Source organism: Podarcis muralis, chromosome 15, assembly GCF_964188315.1.
Source record: "Podarcis muralis chromosome 15, rPodMur119.hap1.1, whole genome shotgun sequence".
NCBI classification, from domain to species: domain Eukaryota; kingdom Metazoa; phylum Chordata; class Lepidosauria; order Squamata; family Lacertidae; genus Podarcis; species Podarcis muralis.
The window spans coordinates 25,169,972-25,191,876 of NC_135669.1; the positions used below are offsets into that span (position 1 = coordinate 25,169,972).

Sequence of the window (21,905 nt, forward strand, 5' to 3'; positions counted from 1 at the left end):
ATTAAAGAACCTTTTAATGAGGGTGAAAGAGGAGAGCGCAAAATATGGTCTGAAGCTCAACATCAAAAAAACGAAGATCATGGCCACTGGGCGCATCACATCCTGGCAAATAGAAGGGGAAGAAATGGAGGCAGTGAGAGATTTTACTTTCTTGGGCTCCATGATCACTGCAGATGGTGACAGCAGTCACGAAATTAAAAGATGCCTGCTCCTTGAGAGAAAGGCGATGGCAAACCTAGACAACATATTAAAAAGCAGAGACATCACCTTGCCAACAAAGGTCCGTATAGTAAAAGCCATGGTTTTCCCAGTAGTGATGTATGGAAGTGAGAGCTGGACCATAAAGAAGGCTGATCGCCGAAGAATTGATGCTTTTGAATTATGGTGCTGGAGGAGACTCTTGAGAGTCCCATGGACTGCAAGAAGATCAAACGTATCCATTCTTAAGGAAATCAGCCCTGAGTGCTCACTGGAAGGACAGATCCTGAAGCTGAGGCTCCAATGCTTTGGCCACCTCATGAGAAGAGAAGACTCCCTGGAAAAGACCCTGATGTTGGGAAAGATGGAGGGCACAAGAAGAAGGGGACGACAGAGGATGAGATGGTTGGACAGTGTTCTCGAAGCTACCAGCATGAGTCTGACCAAACTGCGGGAGGCAGTGGAAGACAGGAGTGCCTGGCGTGCTCTGGTCCATGGGGTCACGAAGAGTCGGACACGACTAAACAACAACAAAACATCAAATCAAGTACATAATAACAATTGACTGAACGAAGTTAAAAATATATATGTAATAAGGGGGAAATGAATACAAATAAAGAACAAACACTGAGCAAGTATGAAAAATGTATACAATAATATTCAGGGCAAGTATAGCAAAATTTCCTCCCTTTATTATCCATGCAAGCAAATCAGGATGGATGCTTATTGTTGTCTACCTCCTCCATAACAAGTCAGAATGAATGGTCAATAAAAAACAGAATGCAAATGCTTTTGGATGGGATTCAATTGTTTACCGGCAAATCCAGGTTGTGCAATTATAGTCTTGCACAACAAACTTGCTTCTGCAAAAGATCAGACTTTTAATGAATGCTCAGCAAAGGCCAGATATATATTCTAGCCTCCGCATAAGCTTTGTGCAGGCAAATCGGGATGAATGTTTGGTAAATAGGTCATCTGGAGGGGCCCTCTGTTTTATCTGCCTCACAGGTTTGCTCTGAATTTGAAGGCGGGGAGACTGTGCACACTTTCCTGAGCTCCCTAAAATGCGACTAATAGATGTTGCTTTTATTTTATTTGCAACATACCTCTATGTAACCTGAAAGCATGCCACACAGTTCTGGCTGGGCTCAAACTGCGTGGGATTCCTCCATCCAGCTGTAACACTGAAATAATCAACAGACAAAACTAAGCAAGGCTTCAGACCACGAGAGTGTGTGTAGTGTGGTAGTTACAGTGCTCCATGAGACCAAGGTTCAACTTCCTTCTCAGCCTTGAATTGCATTATGTGGTACTTCACCCACCCTAACCTACTTTGCAGGGTTGTTGTGAATATAAGGGGTGATACTGTACCAAACTCCTTGAAGTAATTCAACAAAGCGCCTCAACTCAAAATGCCTATTTGTTTCCCCTCTTTGTTGATTTTTTTAAAAAAATTAATCTCTCCCTGTATTTAAATGTTTAAAAAATGATTCTGTCCTCCTCCCATTTCTTGATCTTCTCAATGTAAGTTAAAGGTGTGGAATAGAGAACTTGGGGGGAGCTGAAGTGCCATGACATAGATCTGCTAAATCCTGGTGGATATATAGCATTGCAAATTAAGAAAAGAAAAAGAAAAGGTATGTTCACTGGAAGTGGGTGTGTATTAAATCCTGAGTGAGGCAGCTTTTTTGTGTACCAGTTAGTCTTAACAATGATATAATTTACTGACCCTGTGAAAAACCTTTATATAGTTTCTGAAGTCACTAGAGAAGCAGCCGTACTTTTTAAAGAAGTCACTTCTTAGGCTCTGGAAAACTCCACAGTGAGCTATCCATGGTCCTGCTTCCCAGGCAGAGAGGACACAGAAAACAGATCTTGCGAAGCCACACATGACAGGGCTGTAGACATAAAGTACGGTACCTGGCACAAAGCAAAAGCTAATCTGAAGGACATTGAAACATTTCAATGACAGCCAGTGCGGTGTAGTGGTTAGAGTGCTGGACTAGAACCTAGGAGACCAGGGTTCAAATCCCCACTTGGCCATGAAGCTGACAGGCCAAGTCACAGTGTGTCAGCCTAACCTACGTCACAGGGTGGTTGGGATGATAATGGTTATGTGTGGTGATGCAGCCCTCAAGGAACACTGAGAGCCAGATGGGTTCATCTGCCTCATATTTCAGCTGAAGCAAGGAACATAGGATGCTGACGTAACATTGGTCCACCTAGCTCAGCACTGTCTACCAAGGATGGTGAACAGATGGAAAGCCCTGCTGGATCAGGCCAAAGCCCCACCTAGTCCAGCACTCTGTTCTCATGGTGGCCAGCCAGATACCCATGAGAAACCTGCAAGCAGAACGTAGGCACAACAGCACGCTCCCTTGTGATTCCCAGAAGATAGTATTCAAAGGTATACTGCCTCCAACAACGAAAGTCCAACATAGCCATCATGGATAGATTCCAGGTCCCATAAGCTGCAGGCAACCCAGCAAATGATCAAGGATTATGGGGGAGCTGTAGTCCAGCAACAACTTTGCAGGCCTTGGTTCCCCACAGCTAGCCTAAACTGACTGGAAGAGGGACTCCAGCATTTCAGGTAGGAGTGTTTTCCAGTGCTACCTGCATATGCCAGGGATTGAAGGAAGGACCCCTTCTGTATAAAGCATGTCCTCTGCCATTGAGCTGTGTCTCCTCCAGGAGCCAGCCTGCCATTCACAGAACCCAGCCATATCCATTGGGCTATGGATATTCTTGTTGGCTGAGTGACGGATACTGATAGAGCATTTTGTGTACAGCTGTTCTGTTGCTTGAGAAATGGGAGCACAGGAGGGTCTCTCAACATGCAGGAAAGGAAGAAGGCCAGTCATTACTAAACTACCTTTCTCCACTACTACCACCACCATCATTATTTAGAACAGTGTTCCCCAACCTTGGGCCTCCAGCTGTTTTTGGACTACAACTCCCATCATCCCTCGCTAGCAAGACCAGTGGTCAAGGATGATGGGAATTGTAGTCCAAAAACAGCTGGAGGCCCAAGGTTGGGAAACACTGATTTAGAAAAATCTATTAGTTGTATGTAATTTCAAATGTCGCCCTCTACTGTCCTTCAGTGCTCTGTGCTGGCAAGCAAATTGGGTCTTTCTGGATTCAACACCCATTGCTGGATCTCAAGGCAACTCTTGATACAAACACAGTGAAAGACTATTGATGGTATAAATGGACAGGAATGGCCTGAGGTGAAAGCACTGGGCGAATGTGCCACCCACTGTAATTCTGCTCTTATGCAGCCATTGTATAAGGATCAAACCTTCATCTAAGCTGCCCATAGAAAGCTCTTGGGGATTTGTTGTATTCATAGAATTGTAGAGTTGGAAGGGACCCTGAGGGTCATCTAGTCCAAAACTTGCAAAGCAGGAATCTCACCTAAAGCATCCATGACAGATGGCCACCCAACCTCTGCTTAGAAACCTCTGATGAAGGAGAGTCCACCACCATCCAAGGGAGTCTGTTCCATTGCTAAACAGTTCTTACTATCAGAAAATACTTCCTCATTTCTTGTAACTTGAAGCCATTGGTTCAGGTCCTAGCCTCTGGAGCAGCAGCAAACAAGCTTGCTCCATCTTCCATGTGATGTCTCTTTAGATATTTGAAGATGGCTATCATATCTCCTTTCAGTCTCCTCTTTTCCAGGCTAAACATACCAAACTCCCTCAACCCTTCCTCATATATGGCTTGGTTTCCAAACCCTTGATCACCTTGGTCGCCCTCCTCTGCACATGTTCCAGCTTGTCAAAAGCCTTACTGAAATCAAGATATACCATGTCCACAGCATTCCCCATATCCACCAAACTTGTAACTCTATTAAAAAGAAAGAAAGAAAGAAAGAAAGAAAGAAAGAAAGAAAGAAAGAAAGAAAGAAAGAAAAGAGATTCATCTGGCATGACTTGTTTTAGAGAAACCCATGCTGGGCCTCTCACCATGGGATCTCACCCAGAAGTTCCTTAAGCATTTTTTAAATCAGCCTTCTTAAAATCCAGAGTGGATGTCCGACTACACTCAGCTTTCCCTTACCTCTGTATTATGAAACCCAAGAGGACATGATCACTTCCTCCCATAGTTTCCAGTATTTCTTTTTCATCATTCAGATATTCCAAGTTGGTGAGAAATGTTTTTCTTGTTGCTTCTTCCATCTTGGAAATGAAAATGGTCAGCGATGCAATGGAGGAATTTGTTGGACCTTAGATTCTTGGCAGGGTTTGAGTTACAACAGATATCAGGGTAGTTGAATTCTCCCATGATTACTGTAACTCATCTTTTTGAATGCTTGGTAATCTGCTCTAGGAAGGCATCATCTGAGTCTTCAGTCTAGCAGACACCCATAGTAAGGTCACTGTTGTTTTTCTCTCCTACCATTTTTACCCATCTCCTGTAAATCGTCCTTCCATGCTCCAGGTCATGGGGCTCTTCACGAGTTGGTCTGTCTCATAGGTAAACGTTCATTAAAAGATTCCACCCACGCAACCTACACTTGCTGATCCTCTCTACCTGCATGCATGCTGTAACGAAGACCATAATGATTAAGAAACTCTTTCTTATGCTAAGCAACTTCAGATTTTGTATTCCAAGACCAATGGAAAGTCACCGCATATGCAAGGAGGTCACATGTGAAGATGCTGCACTGCACTGGTACCTTGGATACTAGAAAGAAAGCAAATGATCCTGGTACAGCTCAGCGATATCCAATCCCAATGAAGCTGCAAATGAAGCTGCAAAGATGTTGTTTTTATATACCCCTTATATGCCCAAACATCTTCTAAGTGGCTTACAATTATAATACATAATTGAAATGCAGAATAACAAATCCACCGGGGCATTAAAACATGATTAATTAAAATATGACCATGGAGAGCCACTGCCAATCAGTATAGGTAATACTGAACTAGATGAACCAATGACCCAACACAAGACAGCTTCCTATGTTCCTGGTGGTGCATAGGAAAATAGGAAACTGACTTATGCCAAGTCATACCATCTAATTCAGTACTGTCAACACTGGCTGGCAGCAGCCCTCTAGGGTTTCACACGGAGAAACTTTCCCAACCCCTAGCCAGGGATTGAACTTGAGACTTTCTGCATGTAAAGCAGATGCTCTCAGTGAGTGATGGTCCTTCCTCGTACAGCATCACTGAGAGGGTTGCAAATATTTTCTGTATTAAAAAAGAGAGTGAGGGATGCAAAGCATAGCACTGTCAGAAAACATGTAGCTGTCAGGTAAGATCAAATTTCAAATTTATAGCGGAATCCTATCTACTCAGAAGTAAGTCCCACTGAATTCAATGGGACTTACCTCCAGGGAAGTATTGTAAAATTGCTGCCTTGGTTATGTTGTAAGTTACCATAAACCATAGTGACATTTGAGAGAGAGAGAGAGAGAGAGAGAGAGAGAGAGAGAGAGAGAGAGAGAGAGAGAGATAACAAAAGCATATAAGAAAATCCATAAATATGAAGTATAAAAATGTGTGGCACAAACTCTCCACCATCCAATCCTTCTGCAGCCTGACTCTATGCATGTGTCCTTGTAAATCAATCCTGCTGAATCACAACCTTTAATCCAATTTATTTCAGCAAGAGATAGGGTTAAACAAAAGTTTAATTTGTACATTGAAATAATCCAAAATGCTTGAATTTGGCTGGATCATGACCATACTTCCTAATACACAGATATGGGGGGGAAAGGAAAATGAAATACAAAGAAGTCATTTAACAAATACTTAAGACATGCCAGCCTCAGGCTGAAAACTAACAAGAAAATATAGTTGAATGAATTCTCTATTACTAGGGTAAATTTCTCAAGGGTTGCCCATTAGTGGGAGTAGATTTATCTGATTTTTGTTTTTGCTTTGCTGCAACGGCAGCACAAGTAGGACATCAAATTTGCCCAGGCTCCTCTCAGACCTGGGGCCAGCATACTCTGCCTGAACCGGACCCCCAGCTATAGGCCTGTCCCTGGACTTGGCTGAGGCCTGACCTACCCGTCTCACAGTCAACTCTTTGCCAGATGTGTGTGTGTGTGTGTGTGTGTGTGTGTGTGTGTGTGTGTGTATAAAGAGAGAGAGAGAGAGAAAAAAAAACTCTTTCAATAGCAGCAGCTTTAAAACCCTTTGATTCCCCCTCAGTCAGTGAGTGGCAGCACAGTGGAAACATTAGACCTTGACAAGATGGCTGCCTCCCAGCCCAGGCTTGCGTTTCAGTGATGGGGGAAATGGAAGACACCTGCCAAAGATCCTCTCTGTCACTGTCTGCCTTGGACCTGCTGTACTTCTGCAGGGCTTCATTAACGGGGGGAGATAACATTCAGAGAAGCCCTGCGCTGTCAGCTTCCATTCACCCCATGCCAAGCCCAATCCTTGGCTCCAGTCACCACTGAAAAACTCATTTGTCCTCCACCTGATGCCCTCCAGACATGGTGGAGTCAGGCATCTGCTGTAGCGGTCTTCTTTTGCCTTCACTGAAGGCAATGCAACCCTGAGAACTTTTTTAAAAAAGAATTATATTAAACAAAATTTATATACAGCCACAACTCGTTTTATTGTGCTTCACCTTATTGCGATTCACAGATATTGCTCCTTACGAGGACACGGGTGCAACTGGTGGCAACCTGGCTGCTTCCAGGGCAAAGAAGCCCCTCCTCCAGACCCTCCAAGTGTCCCTATTTTCCAGGGACAGTCCGGGATTTACAGAAGCTGTCCCGGTTTCTGATTTGATCCTGGAATGTCCTGCTTTTCCTTAGGACACCCCTATTTTTATCAGAGAAATGTTGGAGGGTATGGAGTTATGTGACCCCCCCCCCCCAAGCCAAGGAGATTAGTAACTATTCAACCTTTAGAGGACATCTGAAGGCAGCCCTGTATAGAGAAGTTATTTTTTAAAAAAATGTTTAATGCTTTATTATGCTTTTATATAATTATGGTGCTGGAGGAGACTCTTGAGAGTCCAATGGACTGCAAGAAGATCAAACCTATCCATTCTTAAGGAAATCAGCCCTGAGTGCTCACTGGAAGGACAGATCCTGAAGCTGAGGCTCCAATACTTTGGCCATCTCATAAGAAGAGAAGACTCCCTGGAAAAGACCCTGATGTTGGGAAAGATGGAGGGCACAAGGAGAAGGGGACAACAGAGGACGAGATGGTTGGACAGTGTTCTCGAAGCTACCAGCATGAGTTTGACCAAACTGTGGGAGGCAGTGGAAGACAGGAGTGCCTGGCGGGCTCTGGTCCATGGGGTCACGAAGAGTCGGACACGACTAAACAAAAACAACAACAAATGCTTTTATATATGTTGGAAGCCACCCAGAGTAGCTGTGACAACTGAGTCAGATGGGCAGGGTATAAATAATAACATTATCATTATTGTTATTATTTAGATATCCCCATTTTCATCTTTCTCTTCCCTCAGCCTCACATGCTAAGGAAGCCTCTCTGGCATGCAGGTCCCTTTCATCTTCTATCCATTGCCTTCCTGGTGATGCACACCAACTTTCTAAAAGTGATCCCCAAATATAGACCAACAGAACACATGAGACCCTGGCTGGGGGTAGGCGGGCATCTAAATGCCTTGTGATTTCCCAGTTTCCCACAGCATGCAACCCAGTAGTAGAAGCATTGGCTTACATGCAGAAAGTCCCAGGTTCAGTCCTCATCAGCCTCTCCAGATAAGGATGGAGTAGATAGAGATCCCCACCTGCAACTCTGGAGAGTCACTGCCAATTGATGGACCAGTGGTCTGACTCATAATAAGACAGCTTCCTATGTTCTTAGAGAGGGGAGGGAAGGAGCAACTCAAGCCAGGGTTTCATTGGAAAGGTAATTGACAAGATAAGACCGGGGCATTATATTACCCAAGTCGAAGCCGTATAGGAGGTTAATAAGACACGACAGACAATTGTTGCCGTCTGATACAGCGAATGTTGTGCAAGTGAGTCTATTAGTGGGACGGATGACTAATACGGTATGTTGGGGAAATGTGCTAGCGGGAGGAAGAACTGCTAATATGATTCAATTGACCCATTCTGCATGAGTTAACACTCATTTATCCCCCCCCCACCCCGAAAAAAAAGTCATAATCACAGGTGGATCATTCTGACTGGTACTGGAAGATCAAAAATAGTTTCCTCCCTCAAGCCAGCTGTGACAGTTAGTCAGTGATGAACCACTGATCATCTAGGGAAAGGGGAGAGGAGGGAAAGACGCAATGAGCTAAAATAAAATCTCAAAACTTACTTGATGTCTTCCAAAATCTCATCCAAGGGCTTGTTTTGCTCTCCTAATCCTAGTTTTGAGGAATTGGCAAAGTTCATTGGTAGCCCAACCCACATCCCTGATGTTGCCTTGTTGGCTGAATTGGGAAGCGGGAGGAGGTGTTGGTTGAGGCCACCTCATTTGTGTGACGATGTTGGAGGATAGAGTTGGGCCACATTCAAATCATGCATTTAAATCACTAGTATGACACTTTAAACAGTCATGGCATCCCCCCAAGGGATTCTGGGAGCTGTAGTATGTTAATGGTTCTGAGAGTTGTAGGGGAGCCCTGTTTTTCCTCACAGAACTACAATTCCCACAGTGGTTTAACAGCCTATCCCTCTTCACAGGAGACTCTGGGAATTGTAGCTCTGAGAAGGGAATAGGGGTCTCCTAACAATTCTCTGGACCCTTAATGAACTACACTTTCCAGAATGCTCTGGGAAAGCCATGACTGTTTGAAGAGGCATCATATTGGTCTAAATGCTTGGTATGAATATGACCGTGGGTAATTCCATGCCCCCCCCCACTGCATGGGAGACTCTTTGCAGCCAAGGCCAAGGCTACTCCAGATGAAGCTCCAGACGTGCGTCTGTGTATGTGTGCCTTCATTTTCTCAACCATTTCACTGTTTTGCACAATGTGCAAGCATGATTTGCCCTTGTCATGTAAAACAATAATTTGCACAGTAGAATCTGCTCATAATCACTTGCATGGGGGTACGTACACACACACACACACACACACACACACACACACACTCCACACCCCCACCATAACCCCCCCCAACATTTCTCTGATGAAAATAGGGAGGTCCCATTTCATAATGATAATTTTACTATTCATACCCCACACATCATACTGGGCTGCCCCAGCCACTCTGGACAGCTTCCAACACATATAAAAACATAATTGAACATTAAACATTTTTTTTAAAACTTCCCTATACAGGATGGCTTGGGGGTCAGATAACTCCATTAAGCCCCCCCCCCAACATTTCTCCAGTGAAAATAGGAACATCCTAAGGAAAAGTGGGCTATTCTGGGATCAAATCAGAAACCGGGATGGCTGCTCTAAATCAGGGTTGTCCCTGGAAAACAGGGACACTTGGAGGGTCTGACACACACACACATTTTGGTTGACTGGGCCACCTGTAATGTGGCCTCACCTGCCTTGGGTGGCAGATTTTGAGCTTGTCTTGTGTTAGGTTAGCCTGTAGAAAGCCTCAGGCTGTCTTTGCCCTGACTTTAGATTTCGGGTGGAAGACCTCCGGCCCTCCAGGCCTCTTTACTTGGCCCTTGGAATTCTCTGCAGACCACACCCCTCACTGGACTGGCTTCATTCCCTGTGTATTTTTGCCTGGTAAGAATGTGTCCTTCAGCACTGAAACTGCCTTTAGTGTCCCTGGATGGAAGGTAGAGAGGGTGGTGTGCGTGTTTTTAGAAATTAGCTTAACTTACAAAGGTAAGGGACGCGGGTGGCGCTGTGGGTAAAAGCCTCAGCGCCTAGGGCTTGCCGATCGAAAGGTCAGTGGTTCGAATCCCCGCAGCGGGGTGCGCTCCCATCGTTCGGTCCCAGCGCCTACCAACCTAGCAGTTCGAAAGCACCCCTGGGTGCAAGTAGATAAATAGGTACCGCTTACCAGCGGTAAGGTAAACGGCGTTTCGTGTGCTGCGCTGGCTTGCCAGATGCAGCTTTGTCACGCTGGCCACGTGACCCGGAAGTGTCTGCGGACAGCGCTGGCCCCCGGCCTCTTGAGTGAGATGGGCGCACAACCCTAGAGTCTGTCAAGACTGGCCCGTATGGGCAGGGGTACCTTTACCTTTACCTACAAAGGTAAAAGTTACCGTATATTCCTTGCTCGGCCCACTTTTGCCTCTGGACCTACACACCACTGGCATGTGGCTCCCAGGAGGTTTCTGAAAAGGGAAGGTGGCCCTCAGGTTGTCAAAGTCCCCCCCCCCCTTTCTTAAGACAGTTTTCTTATCAGGGCATTTGGCTGGAATAATATTGATGCTGCTGCTGATGTTGATGATGATAGAATATAAATTAATACAAGGAGTCTAGACACTTCTGTCCTATTTTTGTTTTTAGCCCAATGAGAAGAATGCCATCTGAGTCACAAGGTGATCAGGCTGTTGGAAGGGAATTTGCAAGCTTTCACTTCAGATCCAGGGATTAAGAGCTGACTTGGTGCTTTTTCTCCCCACCCCTCCTCCCAAAGTCTCCTGTTTTTGCAAGGAAAGCAAATCGCAAAGGGTCTGGGACCCTGATTCTAGGAACTTTTGTCTAGAAGGTCTTGGCTGGCCTTGGGGCCTTGTTGCCACAACTCAAAAAAATGCAAAAAAGAGTCTTGCTGGACCAAAATGGGGGGAGAGACAGGGAGGGTGTATTCTGGAACATGTCATTGGCCTCATTCCCAAATACATTTAAAGCACGGTGGCAGTGTGGGCAGGGAGGACACGGGTGTGGCAGTGGGGTCACAGCTGCAGCCAGGGTGCAGTGGCAGCCCCCCCCCCAGATCTGCTGCCTGAGGTGACTGCCTCCCCTTGCCTCATGGCCCTGCTCCCAGCCCTCCCCAAAGATGCCACAGGGACTTTCTGCATGAAAAGCAGATGCTCGGTCAAGTGACCTATAGTCCTTTTCTGCCAATTTTTAGTACTGGGGTGGAAATCCCAGGGGGTGATCTGTGGAAGTCACAGGGCAGTAGTGCATGGAGCCAGAGCTGTGGTGGGTGGAGCCAGCAACAAAAGTGCCCCAGATTATTTAATCTGGAATAAAAACCACCCGGATTGAATTTTCACCATTATTACCTCAGATTGAGGTCCACTTAGAAGTAAAAGTCCCACTGAGTTTGATGGGGTTACTTTCATTATTTTTTTTAAAACAACACAGGCATTTATTTTTTGGTACAGGAAGCAATATCTTTCTGACTTTAGTGCAGGGGTCAGCAAACTTTTTCAGTGTGGTGTAGTGGTTAAGAGCAGTGGACTTGTAGTCTGGTGAACCGGATTCAATTCCCTGCTCCTCCACATGCAGCTGCTGGGTGACCTTGGTCTAGTCACATTTCTTTGAAGTCTCTCAGCCTCACTTACATCACAGAATGTTTGTTGTGGGGGAGGAGGGGAAAGGTGATTGTTAGCCGCTTTGAGACTCCTTAGGATAGTGATAAAGCGGGATATCAAATCTAAACTCCTCCTCCTCCTCTTCTTCTTCTTTCAGCAGGGGACCGGTCCACTGTCCCTCAGACCTTGTGGGGGGCCAGACTATATATATATTTTTTGGGGGGAGAAATGAACGAATTCCTATGCCCCACAAATAACTCAGAGATGCATTTTAAATAAAAGCACACAACCCCAAGCCATACAACTAGGGAAAAGTGTGTGTGTGTGTATGTGTGGTGGGGAAATCAATTTATTTATATCAATAACCATCCTTCTAATTGTTCTGAAACTACGTAGAAAGAGGGGAAACAGTTTTAAAAGCAGGAGGGGGTGGGGAATCAGCCACAAGGAAACAAGGAGGAAGGATATTGACAAGCCAGTAAGTCTGCAAATGAGTTTCTGGAGATGAAGCCTTATGAGGAATAGTTGAAGGGGAAGAGGAGACTGAAAAGTGATAAGAGAGCCATCTTCAAATACCTGCAGGGCTGTCACATGGAAGGTGGAGCAAGCTTGTTTTCTACTGCTCCAGAGGGTAAGACCCAAACCAATGGATTCAAATAACAAGAAAGGAGATTCTTACTAAAATGAGGAAGAACTTTCTGACGGTAAGAGCTGTGTGACAGTGGAATGAACTCCCTCGGAACATGGCAGGCTCTCCTTCATTGGAGGTTTCTGAACAGAGGTTGGGTGACCACCTGCCAGGGATCCTTCATCTGTGACTCCTGCTTGGGAACCCATTCCTACAGTTCTATGATTCTATAAACTCTGATGGAATTGAAGGATGGAGTAGGTTTAGGAGGCTACAAGGACCCACAGGTTTCCACCTGTTGACTAGCCTATATATTCTCTACTCTGAGAGGCAGTAGTTTTCTGGGCCCCCAGGCAGAAGCCTTTCCCATTAACTGCTATGTGACCCATTTAATACCAGGGACTGAACCTGGGACCTTCTGCATGCAAACACGTCCCCTTCTGTGAAGCTGTGCTCCCGCTTCTTGCCCTCCTGCAGTCACTGTGACAGATTCAGAATGCTGTCCGCAGCTACTAACAAATGCATTTTTTGTTTTTACATGCACACATTTGCATGTAGGAAATAGCAAGAAACCCACATGTACGTTGTGGGTGATTGCACACACTGTGGCATTTGTCACTGGTGTGTACATGTGTACAGTAGCACTTTTATGCCTAAGACTGCAATCCTGTGCACCCGGTCTACAAAGTCCCCCCATTTAATTCAAAAGCACTTATTTCTGAGAAAATTTGCAAGGGATCACGTTGCACAGCTTTAATGGTGGCACTGACAAGACCTATAATAGCTCTGGCATTCCATTTAATTGAAATAATTAACTGTGGGCTTCTGGTTGCACTATTTAAAGCTGCAAAATCCCCTGGATCTCCCAGTAGTTTTGTCCCACTGAGACATTGAATGTCTGGAATGCCCCTAGCTGTGCAGGTCAAACAGTGCAGAATCAGCATCTGGTGTGAGTACCTTTCCCTGATATCTTAATTGCAATGGTCTTTCTTTATTTATAAAAGCTGGCTGGACATGAATGTCATGGTCCATGTACAGAGTGCCATTAACTTCTCAGGTTCAATTCACCTTGAGACTCCTTGAGTGGAGAGAGAGAGAGAGAGAGAGAGAGAGAGAGAGAATATTGCACAAGTTAGCACTTTTCCTTTTCCAAATGAAGACCTATTAGAGTGTTATGCATGGGTGAGAAAAGCTTCTCTTCCAAAAATTCTCTCTTCTGTACGACTGTTAAGGGCACAGAAGCCTTGTCCTTTGTATCAGGTCACCCTAAATGCTGTGCCAGACTTAAAAAATAATAATTCTGATGTATGTGTACACACACACAAACACGCACATGCAATAAATTGCCACCAGCACTCTGGTGCCTAGAAGCTTTCACTGTCTCCCTATGTTATTGGGCTGATTAAAAGGGTCTTGTATTCCTTTACAAGGTTCTTAATAACTTGGGCCCAGGATACTTTAAGTACCCAGGGTTGGAGCTTGGCAAGACGTAGGTAGGAGTTACTTTGACACCCCCCCCACCTTTCTTAAAAAGGTAGGGTGGTCTCTAGTCTTGATAGATGAGCATCCCTGCCATATCTTTTGGAATACCTCTCCCTATGTGAACCTACCTGGACCCTCTGATTGTCACCTGAGGCACTTCTTGGAGGCCCTCCTCTCAGGGAGGCTCAGAGGGTGATGACGAGTGCCATTTTTTCTAGAAAAAAGAGGTGCCAGAACTCACCACGAAGGCCTCCCTTGTTCTCTTATGAATGGCAATTGCACCCAGCTGAGAGGTGCCAGATCTGAGTTCAGGTGATTTCCAGCTGAAAACCAGCCCTGGATGACAGAGGGTCTTTTTGGTTATGTCTCCCTGCCTGCGGAATGCCCTCCACAGCAAGGTCCACCTGGTGCCTTTGTTGACATATTTTTGGAAGCAGGTGAAAACATGCCTCCTGGCCCCAAGGGCTTTCATAGACTGAGTTAAGCCTATTGTATTGTTAGTGTGCTGCCAAAGCTTTCTAACATTGTTTGGTGGGGGCTGTTTTTTAATATTTTGTATGGAATGTTAATGTTATGGGGATTTTTCTTCTCTATGGCCTAATACATTTATGCATATGTTTTTAAAATCACTTGTAGGGAACATGATAATAATAATAATAATAATAATAATAATAATAATAATACATTCCCTCTTTATGTGGATTCCCAAAATAAATGCACCCAGAGGACCCACTTTTCTAAGATACACCTCAGCTCCCCACAATTTGTCCCATTGCACCACAAGGGCTAGAAACCTGAACACCAGGCCACCCCCCCTCCCTCCAGGCCACCCCCCCACCAACTTCCTCAAGTGCTTTCGCCTGGCTGAAAATACCATTGCACATAGCTGTCAACTTTTCCCTTTTCTTGTGGGGAATCCTATTTGGAATAAGGGAATTTCCCTTAAAAAAAGGAAAACGTTGACAGCTATGCATTGCACTGTGATAGTGTCTATTGGAAGATGTAAATATATTTGTACATGTGTGTGCAGCAACCTCCAGCGGCCCTCTGCATGAAGCAAGAGTCACACATGACCTGTTGCTCCATCCACCTTTGCCTCTGGCCCCGCTCACTACTGCTATGTGGCCCCAGAAGGTTGCCTATGAAGGGACATGGCCCTTGGGCTGAAAACAGTTCCCCCTCCCAGCTGCAGCATAACCCAGACACAAAGAAAAGTAGGCAACCAGAGGAGCAGGTGCGACTCTCAATGGCTGGCGCGATGCGAGTGGGTTTAGCCTTCACCCCAATGGTGTTTTCAGTTGCACTTTTCACATATCAGAGCAAGAGCCAAGGGCTGCGTAGTAGGGATAATGGGCTGGGATAAACATCCCGCCTCCGCTTAAGCACACAGGGAGCTAGCTGCCTTTTACCGAGTCAGAACAGTCTCCCATCTAGCTCTGTACTGTCCACACTGATTGGCAGCATCTCTCGAGGGTTTCAGACAGGAGGGCTTTCTCATCTGGGACCCAGTGGGGAAGTGAGGTGATTTTATATTATGGACGTTATGGTCTTTATAACATCCCACTTTACACAGAAATGCAGGAAGCTGCCTTGTATTGAGTCAGATCATTGGTCCACCCAGCTTAGCATTGTCCATCCTGGCTGGCAGAGGGTTTCAGGAAGGGGACATTCCTGGAGATGCTGGGACATTCCTGCACTAAACTGCAGCCCTTCTCTTTAGATGGATAAGGCCAACGGCCCATCTATTCCTGCACCCTGTTCTCCTAGTGGCTTCTTTGGGGGAAGCCTAGTATTACGTCACTCCAAAACGCAGTAAGCCAGCCCTGATGCATTCGGACCGCCTCCTCCTGCTCGTTCTGCTGAGTGGGTCCCCGGACTTCTACCCGCAGCCCTGCCTTGAAGGTCTCCGCTCCTGGGATCGTCTGCATGCAAAGGATGTGCTCTGCCACTGAGACAGCACGACTCCCATGAGAGGGTCCGGGAGGGTAGGGCTGCTGCAATGTGCCTCTGAGTGGGAAGCACGCCCCCCTCCCGGACTTTGCAAGATCCAAGACTCCCCCTCCCCAAACCTCTCCGTCCATCATCATGACTACGAGCATTTTGCTAGGGGGCGAACCCTGCAGCACCCTAAAACTCAATTGGGGAGTGGGGGGGGGGAATCAACCACACTCAGAATATTGGGGGAGAGGGAAAAGGTTACCAATTCCGGCATGCAATACACACAGGCTCCCCCAAAGCAAACCTTGGTCGTTGGTGGCAGGGGAAGGAGAGAGACCAGCAGGAACGGAGGGCTGGTGAGGGAGAAGAGAGGAGTTTCAGCTGCAGGAGCGCAAGCAGGGCGAGTGGGTGAAAGGCTGACAGCTCCGCCATCCCACTCGGGGATCGGAGTCATCGGCAGGAGTGTGGGAAGCGGCGGGCGAAGTGGAGAGCAAGTGCATCGGAGCTCTGGAAAGGGGCATCTCCTCCTCTTCCCTCCCTTCTCCTCCACACCAGCTGCAATGGGGAGCTCTGCAGAGCTGGGGCTGCAGCCAGCACCCCGCCCCCCCGCGCTGCACGGACCCCCTCCTCCTTGCTGCTCCCTTCACCCTGCTCCAGGGAGCCCCCTCCTCTTGGGGAACCGGCCATGCAGCTTGAGCAGGGAGGGAGAGAGGGAAGGAGGGAGGAAAAGGCGACTGGGGAGGGAGAGAAGGGGGGAGGCACCCAGCTCCTTCTCCCTGGCATTGCGCATGATTCTGCGGCTCTGTGCATTGCACGCTCCAACCCACCTTGGGAGGAGGGGGGAGGAGGGGGATGCTTCTCTCCCTCCCTCCCCCCTCCCTAGCGTTGTCTGAGCCCGGAGCCAATAGGGGCCCGCCTCTCTCCCCGGCCGTCCAATCGTCGGCCGGCGGGGGCGTCGCCCAGGAGGCTCAAATGGCCCAGGCTAGGCTGCGCGCCGGAGAGGAGTTGTGCGCTCTGGCTGGCGCTCGCTCGCTCATTGCTGGCTGTGCGTTTCGCGAGCCGCTGCACGTCGGGGAGAGGCAGGATGGCGAGGGCGGCGGGGAGGCAGCCAGGAGGAGGGCTGCGGAGGGCATGAGAAGGAAGCGGAGACGAGGGGGAGGCAGCGCGCCTTGTGCACTCGCCCCGGGCTGGGCTGGGCTGGGCAGATGAGAAGGTCCCCGGCAGGGCAGGGCGCTTTGCAGCTAGGATGATGCTCCTGGTCGGCGGGCGGTAGTACTATGATTTGGTATGTGGCCACTTTGATAGCAAGTGTGATCAGCACCAGAGGACTGGCAGCAGCTCAAGGTGAGTTGAAGTGCACCGGGTCCCCCCCTCCACCCCCCTTCAGCGGTTTCTCCTTTGCGCTCTGGGCTGGCCTCTTTGGGCACCGGGAAAGCTCTCCGGGCTGACGCTTCCTGTGTGGACCTTCCCCCCCCCCTCTCTCTCTCTCCACCTTTCATCTCTCATTTGTTACCTGTATCCCTTCGATTCGGGAAAGGATGCTCGGCTTTTCGTCCGCCGCGCCGCCGCCTTCGCGCAAAAGGAGTTTCCCTTGCGAGTAGGGGAGCGCTTCAGATTGTAAGGAAAAGAAAAGAAGAAATACTCACAAATAAAAAAGGCAGCATGCTTTCTGCTCCCCGCCTTCCTCCCCGGAGAGGGGTTGGTTTCAGAAATGGTTAAGTGATACGGTTTCATCAGTACAGTAAAAACCATTTAAAAAATAAAAATCAGCCAAAGATGCGATGAAGCGAGAGCAGGACTTGAATAAGTCTTTTGCAGAGTTTTTGAAACCTTGGACCGTGGCTCGTTCTTGGTCTTATTTTATTTTTGTTTGCCTGGTTTTTCTGTAACGATTTCAGAGGAAGGTTTGGCAGAGAGCATGTTGATGGACTTTGCAGAAAGGTGTGCAATTGACCAGTGCATGTTCGTGATCCAAATAACGTATGAGTCCGTGATCTAGCAAGAGGACGATTATTTTCTTTAATGCTGAAGTTGCTTAACAAAGCAGTGCTGTGAAGGCTGCAATCCTGTACATGCTTACCGATGATGTAAAGCCCTACTGAACGCTGCAATGCTTGCTCATATGTAAGATCTGTTTGCCTGGAAGTCTAAGCTACTTCCAACCTCTCTTTTCTGAATACTCTAGGGAGAGCTAGAGATCCTGGGTCAGTGATGAAGTATGTGAACCTTTTTCACGTGTGTGTGACCTGTCACTAGGTAGCTGCCTGCAGTATTTTTCTTGGGGCAGAGAGATCACCATTGAAAGTGAGATTTCTAGTTTCACATGTTCATCAGAAAGAAATCCATCTGGGCTTTGTATTTAAATGCGATCCTGGGTAGTTACCAGTAAATACTAAGATATAGAGAGTTGGTTAGCTCATTTTTTTCCCCTTGCAGGCATGAATAAGCTTGTGATTCAATAGAAGATTCTAACTTTACTTAAGAGATGACAAACTGGATTTCCGAGAGGTTGGGTAGGATGTTTGGCAAAAGGCAATTCTCACCGCGTTGTGCTGCAGTCTCTGGTTTCAGGGCTTTTTCATTGGTGCCACCAGTGCTGTGGAATGCTCTCCCAGCTGAAAAGGAGAGGTTTCATCAGTATTGGCATTCTGCCGGCTCCTGAAGACACACCTGTTTAGGCAAACTGGCCCCCAAAACTGAACTTCAACTTTTATTTTTTAAATTTGTTATTTAAAAAAAGCCTGTTCAAATAGTCAAGGCTTTCAACTTGTGCTATTCTGTATTTTATTTAGTATTCTCTTAAATGTTCTGAGCAAATTGCTACTGGGTATTTTAACCATGTATGTATTTTATAATGGATTTTATAGCTGTGAACTGCTACGAGCAGTATATAAATACCCATATTAATAAATATATATATGTGCCTCTTGCCATTGCAGTGCAAGGACTGTGCGGGTGAATATACAATTTGCTCAGGGGGCTTAAAGTTTGCAGCATAAACCTATACCTTCTTTCTTGCCCAGTGAATCAGCCTTGGTTATGTATGATTGTTAAGTACCGTACTTAAATGGTTCTGAACAGCATCTGGGGAAAAGGTTAGAGTAGCAGTAGCCTTGAGCATTTTATGAAAATGCTAATCATTTTTTAAAAAATGACCTCTGTGGAGGGCAGTCAACCCAAACTCAAGCTTATGAAAGCTTAGCTCATAGATGGCCATTGTGTGCAACGTATGGGATGGAAGACACCTGAATGTTGCTGGTGGTGCTGGGGGAGAGTGGGGTTGCAGGGAATGACCACTCTGAGACATTTCTTTCAATAAGTTAACCAGAGAGAGCTGCTGTCTGGAAGCAGGCAATGCTGCAGCCCTGAGGTCCATGAGCACAGAGTAAGAAATAGCGGAAGGATAGTGAGTTTGTCTCTCCACTCTCCTGGAGGCTGGCACAGAGCCGGCTGGCATGACATGCACACCTTACAATTTTTTCACTTGAGAGCTGGTGTCCAGCTATGCAAACCAGCCTGCAAGTCACTAGTCCACCACACTTACCTGTATATCATTTATGTGGCATGTCAGCACCCTGCAACAAGGGCACACAACTCTTCCCGACTCACAGAAGCTGTTCTCCTTGGTTGCTTGGAAGTGACATTGTTTGCCGCAGGTGACCAGGCACGCTCACCTGCCTGATATAACCTCTTGTTGCTTTGGGTCAAGGGCCTCTGGCCAGCTCTCCCCTTTGGTTTTGGGGAAAGGATGGTCTTAAAAATGATTTTTAGTAAAGCTTGGCTGTTCTTAAGGGATGGTGTCAGGCATACATTTCCAGGATTAGCATATGTGGCTCTCTAAACAAATTTCCCGCAACCATGTTCACGATCCATTAGTTTAATTGCATTTCTCCGGTGTCATTTATTTTCTGGTTGCTAAGCACCTTGCATTAGTGTGTTTAGTGGGAATCTTCCCTCTGAGGCTAGTGTCGCTACCCCTGCATTGCCAGATGTGGTCTGCATGTGCAGCAGTATGAGGTGGGAACAAGGTGCTTCAGACTGCAGGTAGCAGTACTGGTGAATTGCATTATGGAACTCCCTGCAAGCAGAACACTAGCACAACAGGGAAGGGGCTGGGATCTCTCCCTGAAGCCCTAGGTTTTTTTTACTTGCACATTTTTGGGGGGATGGGGAATGGATGGGAAGCTGAGTTGTGGCAGAGACCCGATTTCCCACCCTGTAACTTTGATTTGCCTGGCATAGTGTTTTATTTGGAATAAATAATGCTGATGTAAGGCATTAATGCCTGCAAACCTGAATATGCTTATTTATTTCCTCCAAGGAGATCAAGGCAGCATGCATGGCTCTCCTCCTTCCCATTTTTTATCGTCACAGCAACCCTGTGAGGTAGGTTAGACACTGTGGCTGGCCCAGGAGTGGAGGCTTTGTGGCTTGCATCTACATAGGTGGCTGAAATCAGGGAGGAGAGGTCCATAGCTTAGTGGTGGCACAGCTGTTTGGCATGCGGAAGGTCTTGGGCTCGGTCCATGATACATCCAGTTAAAAGAATCAGGCTGGAACTTATGGGAAATGCCTTTTCTAGAGAGCTGCTGCCTATTAGCATAGGCCAGAGTGGCCTGGAGCAATATTTCCTAGCTCGGTGCCCTTGTTGGACTCTTGCTCCCATCATCTCTGACATTTGGCCATGCTTGCTGGGGGCTGATGGGCGCTGGAGTCCAACAGCATATGGAAGGGTGCCAGGTTGGGAGAAATCTGTGCTAGAGGAATAACCCATGCAGAGTCGGGCAAGGCCAGTTTGCACCAGGAATTACACATTCCTGAGATGCTCAGTGCTGCGGATGCATTAGAACCAGCTCAGACAGCTGGATCACCTAGCTTGGTACTGTGGTCACCATGGCAGAAACTCTCCAGCTTTAGGATCTCAGTCAGGGTTCTCTTATTTATCTGCTTATTTATTGCAGTTTTAGACTGTCGTTCAGCCCACAAGATCCCAGGGTAGTGTAGAAAAGTCTGCAGCAGTGGTGGGAAACCTTTGTCTTGGGGGTGTAATTAGGAATTGGAGATCTGCCCACCAAGATACTTTGGGAAGCTGCCCCCACCTTGGTGTGGACATCCATCCACTCCTGGATGTCCAATCAAGCTCAGTGTTGGAACATTCAGAACAGATAAAAGGAAGTACTTTATGCAGTGCATAGTTAAATTGTGGAACTCCCACAGGAGGCAGGGATGGCCACCAATTTGGACGGCTTTAAAAGAGGGACTGGACAAATGCACGGAGGACATGACTATCAACAGCTGAAAGCCATAATGGCTATGCTTTGTCTCCTCTGCCAGAGACAGCAATATTTCTGAATACCAGTTTCTGTAAACTGCAGGAGGGGAGAGTACTCCTGCTTGCTGGTTTCCCACAGGTACCTGGCAAGCCCCTGTGAGAACAGGATGCTGGACTAGACAGATCACTTGCCAGATCCAGCAGAGCTCCTCTTGTGTTCTTTCCTGCCCCTGACATCATATATAATGTCAGGCACAACGAAGTTCAGCTGTGGTTGCTGCAGAGGAAGAACTGGAAGAGAGCTCAGAGCTCCTATTCCCCCCCCCCCCTGCAGCATGAATGCAAACCAGGGCTCCAAAGCAACAGACCCTCCTTTGCAGTTCAAGTCACAGCTGCAAAGGAGGAACCGCTCCTGATTATTCTCCTGCAGCCGGGGTCCTCCCCTTGCAGGATTGGATTGGGGACCTTCTGCATGCAAAGACCTTGTTCCACTGCACTGCAGCCCCACCACTGAAGAGCTGATTAACAAGTTATGCTCTGGCTCCTACAATCTCTCCATCCGGCGGTGGACCTATCGGACCATGTAGGAAAGGCTTTTTAAGCAGTCAAACCAGCTTGTCCTCTTGTGGCTAGTTGGGATTGTCTCCTAGGGACTATACAGTGAAATGTGTGTAAATGTTGCTGCCTTCCCCTCTCTTCAGACTGGCGTCGTGCCAGAATCACAGGTGTGCATGGGTTGGTATCAATCTTTATAGGCTTGTAAATCATTTTATTGGCATATTTACACAGCCAGCGCAGCGCAACCACCTGTAAGCAGAAATATCCTTCTCTCCCCACAACTCCAGTGGATCAACCCATGTTGTCCAAAGCAGACGATTCCATCAGCAAGTGATAACCGTGCAGCCATTGCCAACCTGGTGCCCTCCAAATGTAGCTGTTGGAATTCTCATCAGCCCCAACCAGCATGACCCATAGTCAGGGATGGAGGACCACAGGTGGTCCATCCCTGTAGTCGACAACGCCCTACA

General features: G+C 47.1%; 1 protein-coding gene across 3 annotated transcripts in view; it reads left to right on the forward strand.

Moving 5' to 3' along the window:
• Positions 1-16,669: 16,669 nt before the first annotated feature.
• Positions 16,670-21,905, forward strand: part of IGSF9B (immunoglobulin superfamily member 9B) — a 137,870-nt gene continuing 132,634 nt past the window's right edge. For all 3 annotated transcript variants that reach the window (XM_028708928.2, XM_028708929.2, XM_028708933.2), the window contains exon 1: positions 16,670-16,949. In XM_028708928.2, the coding sequence (XP_028564761.2) occupies positions 16,883-16,949 (67 nt within the window). In that variant the 5' untranslated portion in view covers positions 16,670-16,882. The remainder of the gene's footprint in view (positions 16,950-21,905) is intronic.